We start from the raw sequence: 24758 nt of genomic DNA on the forward strand, positions 1-24758 counted from the left end.
ACAAGGAACCTATTTCACTTATTGTTGGCTGGACCTCAGAAAGAGAATATTTTGTTACTAGAAAAAAAACTGGGGTAGATACATTGTATAAATAATGTAAGTCAAATATTGTTGATTCTAAGTATGCAGACATACCATTTATCGAGTACCCAGAGTAGGAATTGAATGATTATATGCTTAACTTTCTTAATAATTTTGATCCCATCTTCATTTTTAACTCTAGATAATTTTTTCTCTGTGGAGTTTTTTTGGGTTTTTTTTAGCACTGCATTTCTAGTTTTCAACCACGTAACTCTTTTTTATGTATATGTATATATAGGAATATTTGGATGTTCTGGGAAGACCAATGGTTTTAGCAGGAGACAAAGCTAAGCAAGTCCAGTGGACAAATGTATACCTGGATGCACTGGTAAGCTAGGCTGTTCAACCAAAAATTGTCATAACAAAAGCACACAGCTGACTTCTATTTCTTTCTAGCTTCCATTTCTCTTTTCCTGTTCACGAAACCCTTTCGAAATTCCTTCTATCACAACATTCTTCGCTAGAATTTAGATAATTTACATAAAAACGTAGACTTATGTGTAGTGGAGAACCACAGATGTAAAGTGTTATATTTCAATTGCCATTGAGGATGTAGAATTTCAAACCTCTAATCTTGAATTTAAGACCATTTTGATAACTTTTTGAATTTTTATGTAAAATAATACTAAAGTCACATAAATTAGTACCTATTACTGCAGATTTTGAACAGGAATTGTGAAGAAGTTATTTTTAAAATAGACTTCAGCTAGCAGAAGCATGTATATCCCCCATATCTCAAACCAGACAACAAAACTCAGAAAAGTACATGCAGTTAAATAGGAAGTATCTTACTCTATCCTGGAACAATCACAAACCTAACCACCTCTTCATATATAATTTCTTGCTTTAGATTCAACCCCAAATATTTACGGAAATAGCCATTGAAGTGATCAAATCTGGTGTGAAATAACAAATAAAAGCATGTTAATCTGTCCACTACACAATAGAAATTTTAGTACAGGTATGCCAAATTTCAAAGCAGTGGTTTTCAACTGGTGGTAATTTTGCCCCTCAGGTCATTTGGAAATATCCATAGGTATTATTGATTGTCATGACTGAATAGGGAGGGGTTGCTACCAGCATCCAATGAATAGATGCCAGGGATGCTGTTAGACATCCCACACAATGCACAAAACAGTCACACACACCCCCAACACACACACATACACACACATAACAAAGAATTATCCAGCTCAAAATATGAATAGGGCCAAAGTTGGGAAATCATGTTTTAATGTAATTTTTACTTTCCTGGTATGAAAGTTATCAATAGTAATTATCATATTTAAGATTTACTCATACGCTTAACTTAATTAGAGAAGACTTTATTAACAATTTTACTAATGTAATATATTGGAGAGACTTAAAATATTAAGCCCTGAAAAGTAAATGCTAATTCAGTAACCCTTTTCCTACTTGGAGTTCAATTATATGCTGATACTACTTTTCTGAATGCAATGATGAACCCAAAGGGCAGAATGCAATCCATTTAGAATTACTTATCATTTGGTTCTTGTAAAATAAACATACACAGGAAGTTAGAAGAAAAATAGGCACTATTAGCAGCAGCCTTGCGTGCTGAGAAAGATAAAGTGAAGCTTGCTTACCTCAAGCACTTGCTAAAATTACTGTCCAGTGTTCCTCCTTGACATCACATATTTATTTAAGGTCACATGGTCAACTAAATCTATGGTCAAAATGTTTCACGTATCCAAATCCATCACAGGACAAAGTATGATAGGAGGAGACAATAACTATGCCCTGTTGTATTTCCTATGACCAGAAGTTCATTAACCAGCATGTCTGCCTTGTTGGTGAGGTTCTTACTGATAGCACAAATGACTTTAGGAAGAGATTTGGGTTCTAAATATGCTGTTCTACCAGCTGAAACTAAGTGTAAAAAAAAAAAAGGAAACAAATGAAGCAAATGAATTGTCTAGTCAGTGGATATACAGAGCATTCATTTTACTGACTTGAGAATAAAAAGTGACCCGTCTTTCATTTCTAAGTATTTGTTTATAATCTCTGCACATAGCAGATTCAAAATATATGCTGATCAAATTAACAGTTATTTTAAGAAGAAAAAGGTAAAAATAATCCAACACAAAATGTAATGAATATAATGAGAAAAACGAAGAGAGCTCTGGAAATCGGAAGAAAGAAGGCCATATATTTGGGGATAGAGTAGAGTGAGGTTAAAAAGCTGGTGTCATGTTAGCTAAATATATGAGTCTAGGTCAGGTTTCTAAAATTGGTGATGAGTAGTGAAATCAGAGAAGGGAGGTGCAGTATGAAAATTGGAGAAGTGCTGGGTATATTGAAAGAATGATACCTCAGTCACTTTTGGAGATAATGGGAGATGAGAACAGAACCAAGACTGGGACAAAATTGTGGAGGGTTCATTTTATTTGGGAGACAAAGTAAGGTTCTTTATGTTAGAGAGATGAAAAGATTTGCACCCTAAAAACTAAACATCAAATAAATTCCAGGAGGCAGAAATCTTATTTTATTTCTCTTTTTTAGAGACTTGCACAGTGCCTTGGAATAGAGTACAATTTTTTTGGTCTGCTTAATGAAGGAGGGAGAAAATGGAAGTCAGGCACAAATAAGTTCATAGATTTGTCTAATATGTTAGAAGACTAGTATCTCATTTGGGGAGCACATGTTACCATATTGAGAAGCAAATTATGGTATTCTCTGTAAATATAAAAGTTATGCAAAGAAAAAGAGTGCACCCATATATACCCTATCTTATACCATGCTACCATTTTTAAAACTGTGCGTATACATATACGGTCGGTCCTCCATACCCGTGTGTTCCTTGTCTGTAGGCACAACCAACTGCAGATTGAAAACATTCAGGACAAAAGAATCTCAGAAAGTTCTTAAAAGCAAAACTTGAATTTGCCAGGCACTGGCAACTGTTTACATAACATTTACATTGTATTTACAACTATTTACATTGTATTAGGTATTATAAGTTATCTAGAGATAATTTGAAGTCTATGGGAAGTTGTGCATGGGTTATATGCAAATACTACCCATTTTATATACGGGACTTGAACATCCATGGATTTTGGTGTCTTTTGGATACTACGTTTCTGAATTATCTGTAATCTGCCTTTCTTTGAGGTGGACAGTTTTCATTGCAAATATTAATTTGCATATTCAGTTAAGGATTTTTCATGGTCACATGTTCTTCCTTAGGATTAAGTAGAAAGCCAACATGTATATATCATACAGCCAACTACGTGTAGTCATTTCCTTAATTTTAATTATTTTTATTATACTAAAAGGCTTCATGACTGGACTTTCATATTTGATGCTTGCAGTTGTCTTGTCTGCATCATTTCACTTTGTCAAGAATCACTATTTATTTTGGAGAGTATTTAGAAGCAATATTGCTTCTTTTGAACATCATAGTATACTTACCTAGAATATGCCAGAGATGCAGTATCAGTAGCATGTTTTTTCTGTTTATAATGTTATTCTGCTACACATCTGTGGTTTAGCATGCAGCCTTTGGCTTAGGGCATGAAAAAAGTTAAGAATGAAGCAAAAAGGAAGGTTAAATAAATCATTTGAAACTATATATATATATATATATATATTTCTTTTAATAAATTTATTTATTTTTGGCTGCATTGGGTCTTCGTTGCTGTGTTCTGGCTTTCTCTAGTTGTGGCGAGCGGGGGTTGCTCAGCAGTTGTGGCGCACGGGCTTAGCTGCTCCGCGGCATGTGGGATCTTCCCGGGCCAGGGCTCAAACCCACGTACCCCGCATTGGCAGGCGGATTCTTAACCACTGCGCCACCAGGGAAGTCCCTGAAACAATATTTTAATATCACTCTGCTCATGGTGGTCCCAGGTATTAGGTGAACTATCACTCACTATGAAAAAAAGAGTGGAGGGGCAGGGTTACTGAAATGCTTAGTGTAATTTGATTTTTATAGTTATTTGTAATGCTGTCTTAAGAGTGTTATTTTAGATGTTGCATGCTTAAAGAACTGCCTACTAGATCCTGCTTATTTCTAAGGCATTTCATTGCCTTTTTAAAAAGTAAGCTTTCAAAATCAATTACTAATTTTTTTGTGGCTGTTTATAAAGTAACTAAAATGCACTGTCAGATATCAGAAACTAATGCAGAATGATAAAGTTTAAATTGTAATTTTAATTTGACTTTTCTCTCTGAATCTGTTTTAAGGAACTGGGACTTGTCATTACTGGAACTCTTCCGGTCTTCAACATAACCGGCCAAAATGAAAATAAGACAAACTTAAAGGTTAAAAGTTAATTGATAAAATTAATAATAATAAATGATAAGCTATGACGTTGAAGCTCAGTGTGGATAAGATATTTCTATAAGGAAATACATACAACGTAACTGTCTCGTGAGGCGGGAAGTAAAAGGCAGCAGCTGCCTGTGTGATAACCACCTGGGAAAAAGGAAATGCAGGTCAAGTTCTCAGTTCCCCAGAGCCAACATTCAACTTAACTCTATTTAACTATGACTTGATGAGAACACAAGTTCAGACTCCGGGAGTAATTACATGATAAATGGACAGTACTTTCGTGTGCACATTTTTAAATGCATCTAAGATATCCTTGGAGTTCAGAAAGAAAAATCCAAAGAAAAAAACCATGGTGATGTTTGTATCACGTGTATAGGTATCTTTTTAGAATCACTGCTCCTCCAACTTACATTCAAATGATAGTTTTTTTAATTGTCATGTAACATAAGGATCTGATTTAAATGATAGTTCTCATTATTTTTTTCTCTTTTTTTACGATTCAGGAAGAATACTTAATGAGTTTCATTAAAAATCTTGATTTCTATAGTGCTGGTAATATTGTCAATGTAATATAATGCTACCAACTTGAAGTTCTGCAGGTTTTGAAAAATATGTCTCTTGTACTTGTTAAATTGTCTCATTTTTTAAAAATACTTTTGATTTAAAAGTAGGTTTACATTTCTGTTTCTTAGCTTACATAAGAAGGAATTTAAGAATGTGGGAGAAGTTAAGATTTTTTAATGCTAAATACTCATTTTATAGTTCGGTTGACATTCCTGATTTGAGGGAAATTTATTTCCAGTTTATAATGAAATGAAGTCGGTTGCACTAAAGTATTGTTTGTTCACTTACTATAAATGTCAGTGGAACTCCTTATTTTAATAACGTGGCCATAGAAAACATTGGTCATTCCTCTTTGGGGGCCCATTACCATTCTTAACTATCTGCTGGTTCTAGTCATCATAACTCAGGAGGGAGTAATTCTCTAACTTCTCATGTAGATTATCTAAGGGATTGCTTGAATTTGGGGTACTTGCTCAGACTAGGGTTGATTCATGGGAAAAGAGCACAGTTGTTGACATGACTTTCTCGTTCTGTGTGCACCTACACAAAATTTAAAATGTTCTTGTGATAACTGTTAACTGGATTTTATGATTTTTTTGTAACGTTTTGATTTATAATTTATATAATTACATTTAAGATGAAAATTCCTGATTCTAAATTTTAACACCATTCACATCCTATGTCCCATAGAAGATTATGATAACAGTTTACCACATGGCCTTTTCGATTTGCAACTAAAACTGTGATGCCCATTGTTTGGTATTTAGAAGCAGCAACCAGAAATAGTGTTGTAAGAATTTCTGCTGTTTTATTACAAATAAGGTCACATATTGTACTTTTCACGTATACACAGGTATTATCAGCAGCAAAAATCCATGGTTTTCTCATTCCATATTGCCTAATTAACTTTAAACTGGACATTTTTGTGATTTCTTAATCATAGCATACCAAAAAGTTAGTTTACACTCACAAACACACACACACACACCCCTACAGCTGCTGACTGTACAAACAACAATTAAGTATTAGTACAAGAAGTATCAAATTTAAAATTTCATTATGTCTTTTATACTTTAGCTTTAATCATCAAGATTTCACTTTTTAAGCTAAATAATGATACAGTTGTGGGAATATAATCAAAGCTGAGAATCATTGCAAGTTGATAGCAAAAGTGCCTCACCCTTACATATATATATATGTTTAAGCTAGTATAGAATACAACCATTGTCAAGCAGAAGGATGAACGTATATAATAATTGTGTAGAAATATGTAAATTTTCGGTAGAAAATACACTGCCTTTTACTGTCTTATTATAGAACCAGCTGATCCTTGGTGTGATGGGAGTTGATGTGTCTTTGGAAGATATTAAAAGACTGACACCACGTTTTACAGTAAGATGCAATTTACTCTGTTGGTAACTTCTGTTTTAAAACTCTACTAATTTAGCTTGTTTTTAAAGCACTTAAAAGGAATTCTCAAAAATTTTGTGCCGTTATCTTAGCAAAGGAATTAAATATTTAAAAGGATTCTTAAAAGAGTGTAAAGATATCACGTTATCTTTCTTTATGCTTTAAAATATGTATTTAAGAAATTTTTTTTAAAGAATGTGGATTTCTGATTGCGACTCAGGAATCTTTAAGGTTGTTTCTTATTATTTTTCAGCTGTGCCCCAATGGCTATTATTTTGCAATTGATCCTAATGGTTATGTTTTATTACATCCAAATCTTCAGCCAAAGGTATGTATATAATTTATTTACAATGATTAGCGTTCTGTAAAATTAATGATTAATGTTCTTAAAAGGTTCGTCACTTTTAAATTCACTATACAGCACTAAGTATAAAGGAACATTATACCTGTAACGTTATAGATGACAAGACCACAGTTTATAATATATGAAGGTGTGAAAACAGTTTTTGTTTTCTCTTACCTGTTTAGTTCTGAAATGTTTCTATCCACTATCCAGCTAACCAATATTCCTATCTCAGAGGCAGCCATTATCACCTCCTGGGCCTGAGCTTCACACATCCCACTTGGTATTTTGATTAGGCTGTAGGTGGTGAAGGAGATGGCCTGGATACGTGTGAACTTGAGATCATTATTCATGTTCCTCTATGCGTAGGCCATTTGCATTGCCCTTTTTTTCCTGGTAATTATCTCCCCTTTCCATCTGCCAGGCTTATAAAGATATGTATGAAATTCACAAAGAAAAAGTCAAATGGGATGGGCTTCAGAAATGGGAAGGGTTTATTAATCAGGGAGTTATATGGAAGTGATAAAATTCCATACATGAACCATTTTATCCTAATCTTTATGCCTATGTTCCCAAGATATAAAATACTTTCCTAAATGTCTCATCCAACTCATTTCACTTTTCATTAATGCTTCACAGGTAAAAAACTTTATTTATCCAGAAGTAAAATTGGCAAAACCTTATATATTTTTAATTTATAAGCATCTTCAAGTTATTGTTTAACTTTGAAGATAATATTAAGGATACTTTAAACCATGCTGGATGGAAATATATACAGATTTATGCATATTATTTCCTTCTCCCCAGGCATGGAGATTTAATGTTAGTGATGTTTTAGGACACATACAAGTATGTATGTGCATACACACACACACACACACACACACACACACACACACACAAAGTTGGGTCATTAAAAACTTCAAAAAGTAATAATTAAGAACCATTAATATTGAATGTAAAAACATATTGAGTGGTTTTAATTAATGTCTGTATTTTATTTCTCACTTTGGAACTTATTTCCATATAAAATCCATCATGATCTAAATATTTGCTAATCATATGTAGCTGCTGATCACCCTGCATTATTTTTAAAGTTGTTATTTTATTGTAAATGTGGTATAAGCATATTTTCACATTATTAGTCTATCACAGCTCTTTGAAAACATATCATGTTAAGTTCCTCTTAGAGTTGTTCACGATTGCCTAATCATTCTCTGATTTTTCCATAATTGAAAATTTTTAAGTCTTTTTAAGAGTTTTTAAAATTTACAGTATTATTTTGTATTATGTTTGTATATCCAGTGTATTTTAAATTATATTCCTGTAAGTAAAGTGATTTAAATGCAGTAATAATGTAATGTGCTGAAGGGTGTGAAGGATCCCACTTTTACGTAGTTGGACATTTTATGATTGTAAGTCTTAACTCCTTCCCCAGAAAGAACTAAAATATGTCATAGACAAAATAAAAGAGAATAATTAGAATAATCACGTATGATGTATATATATAAAACCATCATTTAGAGGTAATTATTTGAAAAGGGTTTTCCCCTTTTCTACATTCTTGTACTAATAATCAGTATTTATGTAGAAAGTATTTTATTACTATTTGAATGCTGTTAACATATATTTGACTCATATTTGGAATAATCAATTTACTAAAATTCGTAAAGTTACAAAGAAAATATAAATTCTTTAGAAATTCTTATTAAAGCCCAGGTGATTTTTCTTCAGGATTATGTTAGCTTTTCATATTTTTAACATAGGAGATTATTATAAGCAAGTGTGCAACAGAAAAAACTTTTAGAAAAAATATTGTTTTAGAAAACCATTAAAAATAAAATGTTTGGACAATCAATGTATTATTTTTTTCAGAAATTCATGCTTGTGAATTAGTATGCTTATCAGTTCTCATCATTAACAGGTTAAATATTATAATTTCTTTTGTGGGTGACAGTGCTTGCTATACAGACAGATACAAGAACCTGATAAAGGATGATATAGTATAAGATAGTTGTTTTAGAAATTGACAAATACAGAGGACCAATATGGTTAGAGAGTATACTAACAAAATTAATCTTAATTTTTGCATCCAAAATTCACCAATAGAAATAAAGGAAAATAATGCTACATTCCATAGTATCCATTATTATTTAACAAGATCAAAGTCTAATCTTACACAGGTATCCTTTGCTGAATGCCTTTTGTTTTCTTCTTGAAACTGTACTCTTAATTCACATTGTTTCAATACAATTTTGAACTTTATAGAAGGCAGAACAAGTGTCCTAAAGCCAAGAATATCAGAAAATAAAGTAGCTGTGAATCTTTTGCATATCTAATTTTCTGAGGAATCATTACTTATCTTCTCGGAGAGACTTTTCAAAGTCTCCACCATGACCACATTTTGACAAATGCTGAATTATGTATCCTCCTTTATTCCAAAATGCATTTGAGAATTCCTCTGTTGTGTTTCAATGAAATAACCAGATTAGGTATACTTATTAAAACCTCATTTTTATCAGTCTAAAGAAATATTTATTGTATAAGGAAATTGTGCATAATTTACATTTTAGAAGTCCATATTTAAAATAAACCTACAGTGTTATGACTGAATTCTTCATTTGTTCCATGGATGTAACATTTGATGTCACTAACAAAGGCACAAATTTTAACGTTTAAGACTGACTTTTAATATCCTATCGTATTTATATTTTAACACATTTGAATCATATACATTCTAAAGAATTCCTGTTTTTTCCGTTTTTTAAATCACCATAGGGAATTCTCCAACAGTCCAGTGGTTAGAACTCGCCACTTTACTGCAGTGGGACTGGGTTCGATCCCTGGTCGGGGAACTAAGATCCCTCAAGCTATGGAGTGCGGCCAAAAATAAAATAAAATCAGCAAAGAAGTTGTCTGAGACAAACCATCTTTCTCATTTCCTACATTCTCACTTTTTTTTCCCCTAGGAATAAAAGGAAAACATTAGTCATTTTGCTAAAAAAAAGTTTGAGCATTTTTACTAGCATTACATATTTTATTCACTAAAAATATTTTTGAACTTTCATTTATTGACTCATCATGAGCTTGATGATACCTGTTTCTGATCAAGGAAATATATGACCAAAATTGATGACAGGATAGAACGCTTACCCATGTTGATATGTAGTATGATGAATTACCACCTTTCTGTTGCTTCAGCCTATTGGTGTAGGTATACCAACAATTAATTTAAGAAAAAGGAGACCAAATGTTCAGGTAACTGTGAATGAAGTTAGCAGTGCCTTCAAATTTGCTAAATCAGAGTTGCAATTAAGCTTCTCTTCCTAAAAGCATATGATTAATGCTGCCTTTCCTGACAGCAAGCTTCCAGAGCATGAGATGGAGATGAGCATCATTTCTCAATAAGCCAGAGCAAAAATGTTATTAATAATGGCAGAGGGTATGCATTTGCTGACTAAAGATTGCTAGCAAATGATGTAATAACAATGATAATCAGAGTAATCGCAATTAAATGGCTTCTAAAAAATAGATTTGTTATTATATATTGTGAAGTTAGTGTCAAATCCATGTAATCCTAACAATTTGCTTGTAAAATTAACTTCTTAGTGGAAATAAAAATACAATTCTAATATATGATTTCTATAAACCACACAATGTAACCCAAAATTTCTTTGGATTTCTAAGTGTATTTTCAGATTAGCAGTTAGAGGAAGTTCCCTTCACCTAATTAAAAATGTCCAAAATTGCAAATAAATATTATCTGGCAAACTTACTACAAAATCTTTTCTCTGATGGCAACATATTTAAACATTATTCTATGTATGCTTATTTCTATAAGTGCACTAAAAATAATCAGCATAAACGGATACTTCCTGTAGTTTAGTAGAATTTAGCAAGAGCATTTCAAAATTTCAGAGAAAGTTCAATGTGACTTAAGGTTTTCTGTGTAATCCTATCATTTCTTTTAAAAAGTTGGTGACGTTATAATGGAGAGGTAGTGTGATATTAAGAGATCATTAAGCTATGAATTAGTAGAACTGAGTTCCAGTTTGTTCTACTTATAGCCAACACTATATCCTTGAGTAGTTCACTAAACGCCATAGTACTTCAGTTTCTTCATCTGAAAAGCAGGAAGATTAGACTAATAATTGTTTCCTATCCTACACAGTATATTCCTAGGAAATTGAATACATATATCGATCCCCAGCTCCATCTCCTGAAAATTCTGATTTAATTTGACCAGGGATGGGAGCCGGGCTTCTGAAATAGTTTTAAAGTTCCCAGGTAATTCTAAAGTACAGAGCCAATGGATTAATAGAAGCTTCAGTTTCCTTCTAGCTCTAGAATTCTATGACAATCTGAATTTCGTGTTGTTGCATCAGTCTCCATTTCTTTTGTGATTCCTGTGGAGGTTAAAATTATGTTTATGTCTTTTCTTGATTTATTAAATTGTTTTATGTTACTCCTCTTGCATGTTTCTTTTTGTGGATTACCTTGGATTATACTCATTGCAGTCATGTACATTTTAGTGAATTTTTAGTTTTGCCATACTTTCAAATATTGCATGTAAATATTGTGATATAATTTAAAAATAAACAACCTGAAAAATGGTTTGTTTTGTTTTTGTTTTCCTTCCAAGGAAACTCCAAATGGCAAACTAGCAACCACACAAGACGTCTGAACTTGGAAAATATTTTTTGAGCTATGTAGTATTTTTAATAATACCAACTACTAATTATTTCAATTTAAAATTTAACAACATTGCCTTGTGCCTTTTATTTTAGTTCCACAAATGGTATGGTCTTTATATCAGTTGATATTCAAATTTTACAAATGAGAATTGTTAGATATTTAAAACATCAAACAAAAGTACTGGGAGTGCAGGGACTGGATTCCAGTTCTCCAGCCTCTCTTGGTGCTTTCTGATGAGAAGAGTTCTGCTTTTGAATTTTTCAATCACTGTACCCGTAATGAGTCTTTTAAAAAATGGTCAGCCAGATTGCCATTTAAAAAGTACAAGTGATGCATTGACATTTTTCTTTTATGATTTCCTTTTCCTGTCTGTGTCTTTGTATGTTGGATTGGGACGTGATCTTCATATTGCCAATTCTTCCTGATAATGCCTCCTCCATGCATGCTGTTTGGGTCTGGTCATGCTATGCATTATCCATTGCATGTAAGATAATATTCTTATTTACGTTTATATTTTATCATTTTATTTTGACTTTGTTTTGTGGTGAGTTAAAATTTTAATACTGATGTGAGGGTGTTTGTGTAAAGATAATTTATTTCATGACACTTTAAGCAATTCAGAATAATTTGTCAGCTTTAGAGTATCCTTTTGATAGAAACTTTCTCAGTTTTGTCTTTTAAACAGAGGACTAGAATTATTTTCAATGCTGATTTTTATTTTCTTCTTATAAAATATTACTTTTCCAAAGAGTATTTGCTTCTGAGCCAATAAGATGCTGCCTAAACAATGATCAGTATTTTCACCTATTGAACAATCTAATACTTACTTTCAATATTCTAGAACCTTGTGAATCTAGATATGAAGTTCATAAGCAGTGAATATTTTCTTAATAAAAATGCCAGACACAGTTGGGTTTTCTGTTTTAATTTGCCTTTAAGAATCCCCATTCATCAAAACCAGTGGGAATCATATATTTTCATTATTTAAATGGAGCTACTCTTTGAAGGCATTTTTGTCTTTATTATAAAATAAATACATGCCATGTATACTGTGTCATTCAGCATTTGAAATAAATATGTTTAATTTTAATACATTTTTAATTATTGGCATTGTCTTGGGTAGTCAGCCCTACTAAAACATTGTTTAAAATAATGATCTGAATGTATTTTGGAAGAGCCTGTGAGGCTGAAATTTTTAAAATTCCAGTGACCTTGCACTAATACAGCATAATTTCTATTTATTACTTCTGTCTAATTAGTTATCATATATTGATGGTATTTATTTTAGTAAATATTAAAAATCAGTTTCTAAATTTTTACAGTTGTAAAATAATAGACACCTATTATGATTTTATGTTCTAGTGAACTTTGAAATTCTACTATGGAGTGTTACATTACTTAGTAAGTGTTATAAGAGGATAGTATATTTTTGTTTATCAGATATTTTGATATCCTCATTGTATGATTGAGAAATTTTTTGAATGTCATGTGAGGTAAATTTACCAGGTTAACAGTTTCATTTGATATGTTTATGTAAATAAATAATCTGCCTGTTCCATAGTGAATTTGATTTCTTATTACACACCAGCAAGAAGCAGCAGTAGGACGTGTAAAGCAGGAAAACAGTATTTAGTGAACCTAGGGGTTATTATTCAAGTTAGACTTCAATCACAATAGCTAATCTTAATTAAAATCCTTATGACTTTACCATAAATTTTATCTTACAAAATTGACTATATTTGACTCATTAAAATATATTGTAAAATTTCTGAGTTTCAAATACATGAAGCAAACTTGCATCTTTTCTTTATGCATTTGAAGAAGGAAAAATAAATTTAGAAGAGTTTGTTCTCCTTAGCAAATTCAAACATTTTTAAAACATTTTCCCTCATATAATTTTATTGTTTATGGAATACAAATAATGTATATTACTTACACACCGCCTTTGTTTTATTGCCAAATATGTTATCCACATGGCTGTATTTTGCTCCTTTCACATCCCAATTAAAGATAAAATCTGTAAGTGGATCTTCAAAAGTCATATTGCCACAGAATTTGTGATTATAAATGTCCTATCTAACACAGGACTCAAAACTCTTCAGTTGGTTATTAATTAAAATTTGTCTGCTATACTTAAAGCTCAAATCCCTAGCCTCATTATTATTTTTAAATATATATGAAAGAATATACCTTTATATAATTATTTTGTCAACTTTTTAAGATACCTTAGGTAAGTAACTTTTATGGAATTAATTTCATATTTAAATATCTATTGAGTTGTTCTATATACAGCATCATTTTACAATGTCATATATGCTTAATTACTATTTTCTGTGTAGAACCCCAAATCTCAGGAGCCAGTAACTTTGGATTTCCTTGATGCAGAATTAGAGAATGATATTAAAGTGGAGGTGAGTGCAATCAGTCAGCTTGAACAGCACCCTCAGGTCAGATGCTGGTGTCCTTCCAGTCCACAGGGATCTGTTGAGCAGCTTCATTGTGTTGGTTCTGTCTTAGGTACTATACACACAAAGATGAATGTTTTTTATCTTTAAAAATTTCTAGATCCTGGGCTCTCTCATCCGAAAGATCATATGAAAAGGAATAAATATTTTAAATTGGGTGTGACCTTAGTGTTTTTCTTTCTCCTTCCACAGGTAGAGTTATTTTCAGTATTTCGATACAAATGTAACTTGTAAATTTCAATAAAAAACATAGAGAGGGGGACGTCGCTATAGAGTTGAAAGAAAAGTTGCAGGGAATTTAATCATCCAACCACCCGATAAGCAACATGAGGAAAGAAGCTGCCGTGTTTGTCTTAGTACTCTATACTCAGAAAGTTAATATTTTATTTCAAAACCAAAATTGCATGCCACTTCCTCCGAGAGGGCCTTCCATAATAATAGGGATAATCATTAATAATAACATTTATTGAGTACATGATATGTGTCAGTCATGGATTCTCAAGAGCCTTTGAATAGGTACATTGTTATTGTTATTATATCTGTTGTACTGATGATCTGTTTGAGGTACAGGAGGTTAAAAAGCTTATCTCCAGTTACTCAGCTAGTAAGTAGCAGAACCAGGATTTGAACCTGGCTCTCGCACGCCAGAGCAGAGATTTTTAAGATTCTTTCAGATGAACTAACTCCTTCTCTTATCTATTCAAAGGCCACCATATTTCTTTTACAGTTTGTCACAGTGTGTTTTAATTTGTACTTGCTTTACACACTTTACAACCTTACTCCCTCAATGTAGAACAAGAGAATCTATTTATCATAGTTACCTTAGACTGAGGCATAGTGCTGGGATGTTTTAGGTAAATAATGAATATTTGTTGTAAAGTATTTTGACAGCATAAAGTAGGATCATGTAATGTTGAAGAGCTTGGTTTCTGGACTCTCATACCACTGAGTAACTGTAATTGTATTTAACCTCTCAAGTCTCAGTTTCCCCTCCATCAATCCCATAAAGTAATTGAACACTTTTATTAATTACATTTCAAAAATTAATGACTGGTTGAAAATATTTCATTAAGAATGTTTTTATCATTTTAAGATAATGTAAAATAATGATGTGGTAACTTTTAAAAGAATATTTCCACACTTCAGTAGGTCAATTTAGTATCTGCTATAAAGTAATTGTTTCAATTTCCCTTAGATTCGAAATAAAATGATAGATGGAGAAAGCGGAGAAAAAACATTCAGAACCCTGGTTAAATCTCAAGATGAGGTAAGAATTAAGTCAGGTTTATTCTTAAATTAAAATGTGTATATTAATAATGATAATTGATATTAGTGGTAAAGCAATATTTATTCATAAAAAGGGACATTTCTAGAAAAGAAAAATTGTTTAAAGCACTCTTTGCTGGAGGGATATTTTTAATAAGATTTTTAACTCTGAAATTTCTATAAAATGTTGCTTTAGATTTCTTGATGTATTCTTCTATCATTTACAATATGTTCTTGAAAATTATATTTTTTAATTTTTTTAATTGATGTATAGTTGATTTACAATATCATGTAAATTTAAGGTATACAGCACAACGATTCAGTTATACATACATATATATACACACATATATATATATATTCTTTTTCAGATTCTTTTCCCCAAAGTTTACTACATAATATTGAATATAATTCCCTGTGTTATACAGTAGGTCCTTGTTGGTTATTGAAAACTATATTTATGTCTCCATTTTTTTTTTTACCAGTATAAGAAATAGAATACACAATATGATGTTTGCCATGTTCTTTTAGGCCATTTCAGTCATACAAATTTGAAGTTAATATTTAATAGCTGTATGTTTTGTATGGTTTGTGCATGCAGATGTTCTAATTGTTGAGTTCCATATATTTTTTGTTTGTTTCTTAACTTGTTTCTGGCTTCATTTATCTTCTTTTACTATTTAAGCACTATTGCCCTGAATTTAAACCTGAAATTAAATCCAAAGATAACACAGCTAGTGCCATAAAATCACTGGTACAGCTATGTAACACTTGTATTGTTTTATATTGACGTGGAAAAACTCCGTGTGTATGAGAAGTGTATCTATTCATTATCAGTCACATGTGGAATAAATACACATTCGTATGTTTGAGGATTTGAAAAATGTATAGAACTCCCAAGCTTTTGAGCCTGGAAATTTAATTTAAGCTTTTATGTATAATTTATGTCCGTTTCCTCACAAGCTCATCCCTTTTAAGTGTAACATTTCCCCTGAATTTCTCAGCAGAGCTTTCCCTAAGATGGAGCTAGTATCTAAATACAGTACTTCATTAACACGTGCCTTTTCTAATTTTAATATCATCAGGAGTCCCTATTACCAGAACCCAAGGGGAGGTATATACCAGTTTCAGTCTTTGTTGAAACATCAACTCTGTTTACTTAGACTTTACGCGTGCTGTTTACCACTTCACTTTTCAGAGGAAAGATGTAAACCATTCAGCAGTTCTGCCAGCTTCTCTGTCTTGTTCTGCCAGCAAGAACTCTGGGACCTGCATGTTCTTGTTTCAACTTACAAATCAATTTTGTCTTTATTCAGTCACTTTGATGTTTCTCTCCTTCAATTTACTGTAAATTCTTCTTTTTGACCAATATCCACCCATAGACTTTTCCTATTAATAATATCGAAGAAAGTAGTGTTTTGTATGCTTATTTCTCTAATCCAACACAGTTTTTGATATTCTGTTTTTTATAACTTGCTGAACAATACTAGTTTGCCATGGTTTTTTATGAGTATTAATAAATATGTAAACATTATTTCTTTTAATTTTTTTATGAATTTTAGGAGTCCAAAAACTCCCTGAGCACTTCCTGCCCTCCCTCCCCTCATCCTCCACACACCTCAGTAAAGCCATGGGGATATTTGATGTATAGAAGCAACACTGTGTAGTTGTTATAAAATGAACTTGACATCGTACATTCTCCTTCATCCTGCCGACTAAAGTCCTCATTTCTTCATCAGTAAATTGTGGAAAAGAATAGTATTTCATTTACTCCAGGGAGTTGATTAAATGATACAATGACTGTAAAATGCCTAGATATTGCCTAACACCAAGTTATATTCAGTGAATATTATTGTTCTGATGAGGATGATGAAGCTGGTGATAACTAAAAATACTAAAAGATACATATGTGTCATCACCATACCTAATGGGAGAAGTAATGATCATTTCTTTACTACTGTTCAGTAGCTCCATAAGAAAGATTCAACATCCATGAAGTTATTTAGCTCTTACTTCCTTACCCTGGATATAGTGGATATAGTTGTCTTTCTAACCTTCAGTGATACTAAGTAATTAGTCTCTTATAATAGATAAGTACTATAATAATGGCTTACTAAGAACAGTAATGTGCTAACCATACATTTGGGTCTAGACACAGTGCGTTAATTTCCTGATATTATCAATTTCTCTTCAACATACTCTACTATGGAAATATCTGAGCATTATCTAATATTTCAGTCCTGTTTCAATATTAAAATGTATTTTTCAGGAAATGTTTTTAAAGTTTTGAGGTTAATAATTTGGCATAAATTACTAAGATTTTGCACTTAAACGTCCTTAAAATTTATTATGTGGGTATTTTTTTCCCTAAAATGTTGCTTCACACACACACACACCTCATAACAGAATAAATAATTGTAGAATAGTATAGATCAGATATTTGTGAAGAAGGTATTGAATGATGACTGAATTTATAAATAGAGCCTAGCATTCTGCTCTTCATATAAATTCACTTCAAATGAAAAGTGATGATAACCATGTCCAACTCTTTTTCTTTTAGAGGTATATAGACAAAGGAAACAGGACGTATACATGGACCCCTGTCAATGGCACAGATTACAGGTAATTAACCTTATTTATTTCTATGTGTGCTGTATAAAAGAATGTTCAGTGCCTTTCACCATTTTTATTTTTATTATTTATTTATTTATTTTTGCGGTACGCGGGCCTCTCACTGTTGTGGCCTCTCCCGTTGCGGAGCACAGGCTCCGGACGCGCAGGCTCAGAGGCCGCTCACAGGCCCAGCCACTCCGCGGCATGTGGGATCTTCCCGGACCGGGGCACGAACCCATGTCCCCTGCATCGGCAGGCGGACTCTCAACCACTGCGCCACCAGGGAAGCCCTCACCTATTTTTAAGTAGCCATTTTTCCAGTGGATGAATGTTGTCTTTACTTACTCATAAGCTATTTTCAATATAATTAAAATAGAAATGTTATCCTTTCCAACATTAAAATGCATTAAAGTTATACATTCTGATTCAAAATGAGAAAGATGGGAAAAAGCTAGAAATATAAAATTTAGAAATGAAAACTTGTATGATATACACATATTTGGTGTTTTATATATTTATGTTAGTAATAATAAATGTTGACATTTATTACTTTGTGGTCATCACCTCCACTGACCTCCTCATTTAAATTGTCATTTAGTTTACATTACTTACATTTAGGTTGCAAATTAACTTAAAAATGAAACTTATTACATCATAGTATAATCTGATATAAAATGCTCAATTGATATAATTTAATCCCATGAGTAGAAATTCTGTAATATCCTGATCCCTTCAATTGACTGGACCTTGGAAAATTGGACAGACTAATACCCTAAAATTTCTTGGAAATTCTCCATTCTTCAGCACTTGCTGAGCATTTTTTTTTTTTTTTTTTTTGCGGTACGCGGGCCTCTCACTGCTGTGGCCTCTCACGCTGCGGAGCACAGGCTCCGGACACGCAGGCTCAGCGGCCATGGCTCACGGGCCCAGCCACTCCGCGGCACGTGGGATCTTCCTGGACTGGGGCACGAACCCGCGTCCCCTGCATCGGCAGGTGGACTCTCAACCACTGCGCCACCAGGGAAGCCCTTGCTGAGCATTTTTTGTTTTGTTTGCTCTAAGGTCACCGCTTTCCCTGTGGTCCTGCTTCCTACAGCCTCATAATACTGAGGCTGTTACGAAAGTGTCCTTCTTGTTACTTATTCTCTCTTCCTCCTCTCCCTAACACCTTCCATCTTTGGATCTCATGTCACCAGACCACACCGCGCACCATTCTTCCCTTTGAACAGTCATCTCCCTCTGGTTCCTGTAAGATATCAGTTTCTGTGTGGTTGCCACCCTCTCCTCCATTCACATGGATCAGTGTTTCTCAAAATATTTGAGACATACCCACGCTTATATAAAATAAAACGAAAATTGTTTACTAAAATAAACTTTAAAAGAGATGAAAACTCAAGTGGAAAAAAAATGTTTATTACATTTCATAGACATGAAATTCATGTGTCAAATTGCTATAAAAATTTCTAAATGCTTACTCTCAGTTTCTATGCTTAATTAATCATGAGCTGGTAATAGATAGTTTGCAAGTGGGCCAGGTCCCTTGACACACTTTAAATACCAGTGACGTAGATGATTTTTCTGGTGCCTGGACTCTCTTTTTTTTTTTTTTTTTTTAATCTCCTCCCCTCTGATGATCTTGTCATTCCCCTATCTTAGCTACCTACTACAAGGTCATGTTTTACAACTCTAACATTAAGACTGCAAGTCCTACATAATCTTAGTTTGAGATATTTTTTATCCAACTCTCAGAGTAATACATTTTAGCTTTCCAACCCCTCCTTCTAATAGTCCAACTGCAACAATCCTTTGACTCAATTGAGAGCTGAAATCCATCAACCCCTTCGACCTTTCACTGTCCTTGCCTTCCTCACGTCCTTGTACCCCTCTTTATTCAACATAAATTCTTTGGGTCTTACTACGTTCACTCTCTTACACATACCATCAACTCCCTGCATCATACTGAGGTTTGGCAAACAGTAGTTTGACCAATCCCAATCCTGGTTAAATTATTACCAACACCACACTGCACCCACACAGCTACAAATGGGAGAAATAAAATATTCCTTGACTGGTGACATCCAAAATTCAGGACCTTTAACCTTAAGTGTACTTCAGTAGTGCCTGCTGATCTCAATAGTCCAGTAAATTTAGGATGCTTCTAGATGACTTTTGATAGCCTCTCTTCACTCCTCAAACCCGTCTCTTTCCCATCCATTTTTCTCTCAGGTGATGTCTTTACTTCTGTTTTTCTCAGTGAAATAGGAAGCAATCAGAAGAGACCTTCTACCACATAACGACTTGCATCTATATCTCCATCTCCTATCTCTATTTCTATTCACAACACAATAACAAGAGTGATATTATTAATACTTGAGTAATATTGTTTCATTTCTCTAGTCAAAATTCTCCAATAATTTGCTATCTTAAACTCTATAAAATCCGAAGTTTGTCATGACCATTAGAGGACTTGCAGCATCTGACCTAATTTATCATCAGTTATCTGAAGTTTCCTTCTCACGTTCTCCACTGAACCACCTTCATGTTAGAGCTACACTATCCTCCTTGCTAGTCCTCATAAACCCGGGACCATTCTGCCTCAGGACCTTCGCACCCGAAGTTATTTCTGCCTAGGATGAATTTTCCCCAGGTATTCACATGCTTACTCCATCTTCACACCTTCACTTACTTTATTGTCGCCTCAATAAGGCCTTCCCCAATAATCCTACCTAAAATGTAAAGTGCCTCACTATCATTTGATATTATATATGTGTATATGCACATACACACACATATATATGAAGCATATATAAAGAAATTTATTCCTACTGTTTGTTGTTTGTCTTCCTTCACTATAAGTTCTAAGAGGGCAAAGTTCTGAGATTGTTAGACTCTGAGATTCTAAGATTGTTGCCTGCTTCATTTATTTTTGAATCCTCAGCTCATAAGTCAGTGGCACACAGTAGACATTCTGTAAATATTTAGATTTTCAATTTGTCTCATTCTGTCAAATCCAAATAATAGTTTCCAAACTTCCATTGCAATACTCAAATATGAGGGCCTCTTTAACTACATATTAATATACAGTTAATACGTAGCCTACTTAATAGGCTGCGGTGGACTCAACTGTTCTCTTCCTAATAAAACGAAACAACACTCCTCCCCCCTCTGCCCCAGAACATACACATAACTTTTCAGGGGAGCCTAGAGTGCTGGAGATTCCCCTAGTAGTGGGTTGCTAGCATGGCATGCAGACTAGGTCTAGAAGAAGGGCACACGGTTACCAATGTCATGAGACACTACCTGCCAGTCTTTCTCCAGTTTTCCAGTTTTTGACATAATTTTGAACCTACTGAATAACACCAGAATGAATGTTTATTTTACTTGCGTCTCTTGATTTCTCTCTCTCATTTCTATTAGGCATCTCTTTACGCATATACAATCTTTATGTACATACATAAGCAATTATTTTTCTTTCCGTTCCCATGGTTATTACCACCTTTCATTTTTTTGGATAAACTTGTCAGAGGGTGTGACAGCCAACAGGAAATCTGGGAGCCCTGTCTCGTTAGCGATGATTTCATGATAAAAGGAAATGTTGGATGCACGTGTGGGAAAGTGCTCTCTGCCTTTGTTTCTTAGACAAACAAATTCTAAGTTAGAAAAACCATTTCTTTTTGACCCTGACAGTGAGTCAGTCTTATGGTTGGTCCTACTGCAGTCATAATTATTCTCTGGGGGAATTTTAAATTCTTACTGTACCTTACTTAAATATGTTTTTAATAGTCTCACAAATGTCTCCTGCATTCATCCCCTTTCCCTCACACACCAAGTTGTAATGCAGGTGGCCAGATTGATGTTCTTTTCTCCAGTTCTGAGTACGTCTCTCCTTGTTCACAAAACGTTAGTCTCTTTCCATTTTTATCCAAGTTTGGATTCCAAGTCTGAAATTCACATCACACATTTCTAGCCTAACCTGTCTGCCCTGTCGTTTCGCCCACTGCACTGCACTACCCATACAAACCACTATTCTCTGAACAAGCCCTAACTTCACACCTTTGCATGTTTTCTTCACACATTCTCTTCACAAATCTACAACTCAGAGCCAGATTAAATCTATTTCCATTGTAAGTACTCCTCTGAATCTCCGTACAAATAAATCCACAAATAAGAAGCTAGAACAACATATTACATCTAAATTGAAGGGGAAAAATGGCGGTGTTTTTATTTAATGAATTAGGTATCAAATTTCACTTAGTGATTTCTGTCTCCTTAAGCCTCGATATAACTTGATATAACATATTTTGAAATATAGTAGTTATTTTAACAGAATGTTCTCTTTTTTTAATGAAGAGTTTGATTTTTATGGTGATATAAATGAGTTGAAAAGTGTGTTATATTCCATTTAACTAAGTTAACCATGTTTATGGGAGTCACAAAAATATTGCATGGGCTGTACCATCCATCTGGTGGCCACTGGCTTTATTAGACTTTTATCCCTGGGAGAAAATAAAGCAGACTTGATTTGTTGGTTTTATAAGGAGAGAGACAGCAAACACTGCATATGGCAGCATCCTTGACTCAGAATGTTGATTGAAGAGCTTATCTGCTATAGGTTGAAGAAATAACTGTTGCCTGAAGAAAAAAATCATTAAATTATGTGTAACCATATTTTTCTATAAAATAAAGTATAGCTATTAATAGCGACCTGAGACTTGCGGGCCAATAAAATGTATATTCGATATGTCAGTTTTAAAACGTCTATTGTGTTCCTCATGGGTTTCCACACTATTTTTTATGGTACATGAGATGTAACCCAAGCTTACAGTGTGACACTGTAGCAGCCACATGATGTAATGTTATCGGTCTTAATTTGAAGTTTCTCTTAGCAATAAATGCTGATAGGGCAATAAAAATGTCCTAATTTCCCTTGAGAGGCATTTGTGGGAGACAGTCTTCAAATGCTCACTAATTCTGCTCTACATTTTATAAATGGCAAGTGAATCATGAAAGGTCATCTTGCTTTCAGACTAATTGCACTGCTTATTTTAATTTTAATCTCTGCCTCCCCTTAAAGGAAGTTACCTTTAAAATGAATGTGGAGATTTTCATTAAATCTACATAACATTTTATTTCTCTGACCTTTTCGCGTAAGGAAAGTTTATGAATTACTTAATGATGGAGAAAGATTTGGGAATTGGAGGTAACAAGCATCCACTTATTTTGCTGTCTTGACTGCATAATTAAATTGTAGCAAATAAGCCCTTGCATTTTTCCTCTTCATAGAGTGAATTTTTAGCATATATTCATAAGAAGAAAAACCTGGAATTTTATATTTTGTCCTGTTCTATATTGCTCATAAAAAATGTATAACAGCATTACACTTTGGACATCCATCCTCAAAGCCTGGGAAACATGAGGCTTGAGTGATTTAAAAGAAGATCTTCTGCAAATGCCTAGAAATACTCAGAAGCCTGGAAATGCACACATTTTTCTGTGCATTGCTAAATTTGGGTTTAAATTGTAAAAATGAATGCTGAATAACTCAATTGCTCACGTTAATTAAGTGTCGTTTTTTAATAATAGTTGCATTGGAAATATTAGAGATAACCTCATTTTTGGCATTAGTTTGTTAGTTTCCTTCTGTATTCAAAGGATAGCAGAGACCATTTGCAACTGTGAGTATGGATGTGGAATAATTAGTTATGTTCTGCACATGTGTACCCACCGTGAGAGTAGAAGAATTACACATATGCAGTTGTTACGGGAAAGTGCATCATATTCTGATACCTTTTAACAATTCCAATATTTTGTGTGTTTTATTCATTGTCAGCTTCAAAATGAGTGCGGTTACCTGCCTGTCATCTTTTCAGTTTGTACAGTCATATTAAGACAGGGTTGGATGACAGGCTTGTTTGACAGTCCTTGCGTCTAAAATGTTCAGAATTGGCTTAAGATTTGCACTGGAGCTTTCCTCCAGTGTGTACATGTACCGTGGGACTAGAGTAGCCCGTGGCTCTTGTAAACTATTAAAGTCAAGATGTTTTTCCTACTGTGCCTAACAGCAATCTGCCAAATGATATGGGATATCCACAGTTAATGAACTTGAAATAAATACAGTTACACTGTTGGGTAAGAACCAATGGGATGAGCAAGTGCTATAAAGGAACCTGAATTTCCCTTCCAAAAGACATGGGGGAAATGGCCTAGAAAAGAGTTGTACAATATTAGGTATTTAACCCCTCAAAAGAGACTATGCATTGTGTAATTAGTAATGATAATAATACTTCTTTCATTTGTAATTTTTAGTAGTGTACATTTGCTAGCAAGCACTGTAACATTATGTATAATTCGTTAGGGAGGGGATAGCCAATTGGCATGATATAATTACTTTGCTTAAACGTAGCCCTAGTATTCTTCTATTTTTGTCCACAAAGTATTTTAATATAGTTTTCTGAAAATACAGTATCCATGACATTTCTTCTTCAGCTGATTTATGGGCACATTTTGTAGCTTACTTTCCATGTGTCTCTTCTGATTCTCTACAATGTAGAGAACTGGATGGCAAGACCAAATTAAGTACCCTATTTGGCGAAAGCATTTTCCTGTCAAAGTAATATGTCTTTTCCTTCCCATGAGGAAGATCTTTGGATTTTCCATGAACTTGATGTGTCTTTTTTCTTTAAGTTATGTTTCATTTTTGTTTGTTTGTGTTTATGCTTCTCTTGTTTCTATTGCAGTTTGGCCTTGGTATTACCAACCTACAGTTTTTACTATATAAAAGCCAAAATAGAAGAGACAATAACTCAGGCCAGATGTAAGTACTGTGAAAGCGACTTCAGGGTCTGTTTGTTATCTCCTAGTGCCAGAGGTTTAAATACGTCCAGACTTTGGAATACCCAAGGCTTATACATTTTAGTGGGTGTTATTACCAAATCAACAGCAATGATTCTAACCCATTCCAAACATGCAAGGAACAAGAAGTATTCTACGTGGATAGAATATGAGCAGGTACTCCAGTCTCACTGGCAGT

At 33.5% G+C, this 24758-nt stretch overlaps 1 protein-coding gene across 4 annotated transcripts in view; it reads left to right on the forward strand.

Annotated features, from left to right (window-relative positions):
• CACNA2D1 (calcium voltage-gated channel auxiliary subunit alpha2delta 1) overlaps window positions 1-24758 on the forward strand; it is a 521838-nt gene that overhangs the window by 443481 nt on the left and 53599 nt on the right. For 3 of the 4 annotated variants that reach the window (XM_060157195.1, XM_060157198.1, XM_060157197.1), the window contains exons 15-23: window positions 320-409; window positions 4285-4362; window positions 6254-6328; window positions 6600-6674; window positions 9891-9947; window positions 13724-13795; window positions 15045-15116; window positions 17676-17737; window positions 24466-24542. In XM_060157195.1, coding sequence (XP_060013178.1) covers window positions 320-409; window positions 4285-4362; window positions 6254-6328; window positions 6600-6674; window positions 9891-9947; window positions 13724-13795; window positions 15045-15116; window positions 17676-17737; window positions 24466-24542 — 658 coding nt within the window. The remainder of the gene's footprint in view (window positions 1-319; window positions 410-4284; window positions 4363-6253; window positions 6329-6599; window positions 6675-9890; window positions 9948-13723; window positions 13796-15044; window positions 15117-17675; window positions 17738-24465; window positions 24543-24758) is intronic. The other variant, XM_060157196.1, reaches the window with a different exon arrangement.

Source organism: Lagenorhynchus albirostris, chromosome 8 (assembly GCF_949774975.1).
Source record: "Lagenorhynchus albirostris chromosome 8, mLagAlb1.1, whole genome shotgun sequence".
Lineage (NCBI taxonomy): Eukaryota > Metazoa > Chordata > Mammalia > Artiodactyla > Delphinidae > Lagenorhynchus > Lagenorhynchus albirostris.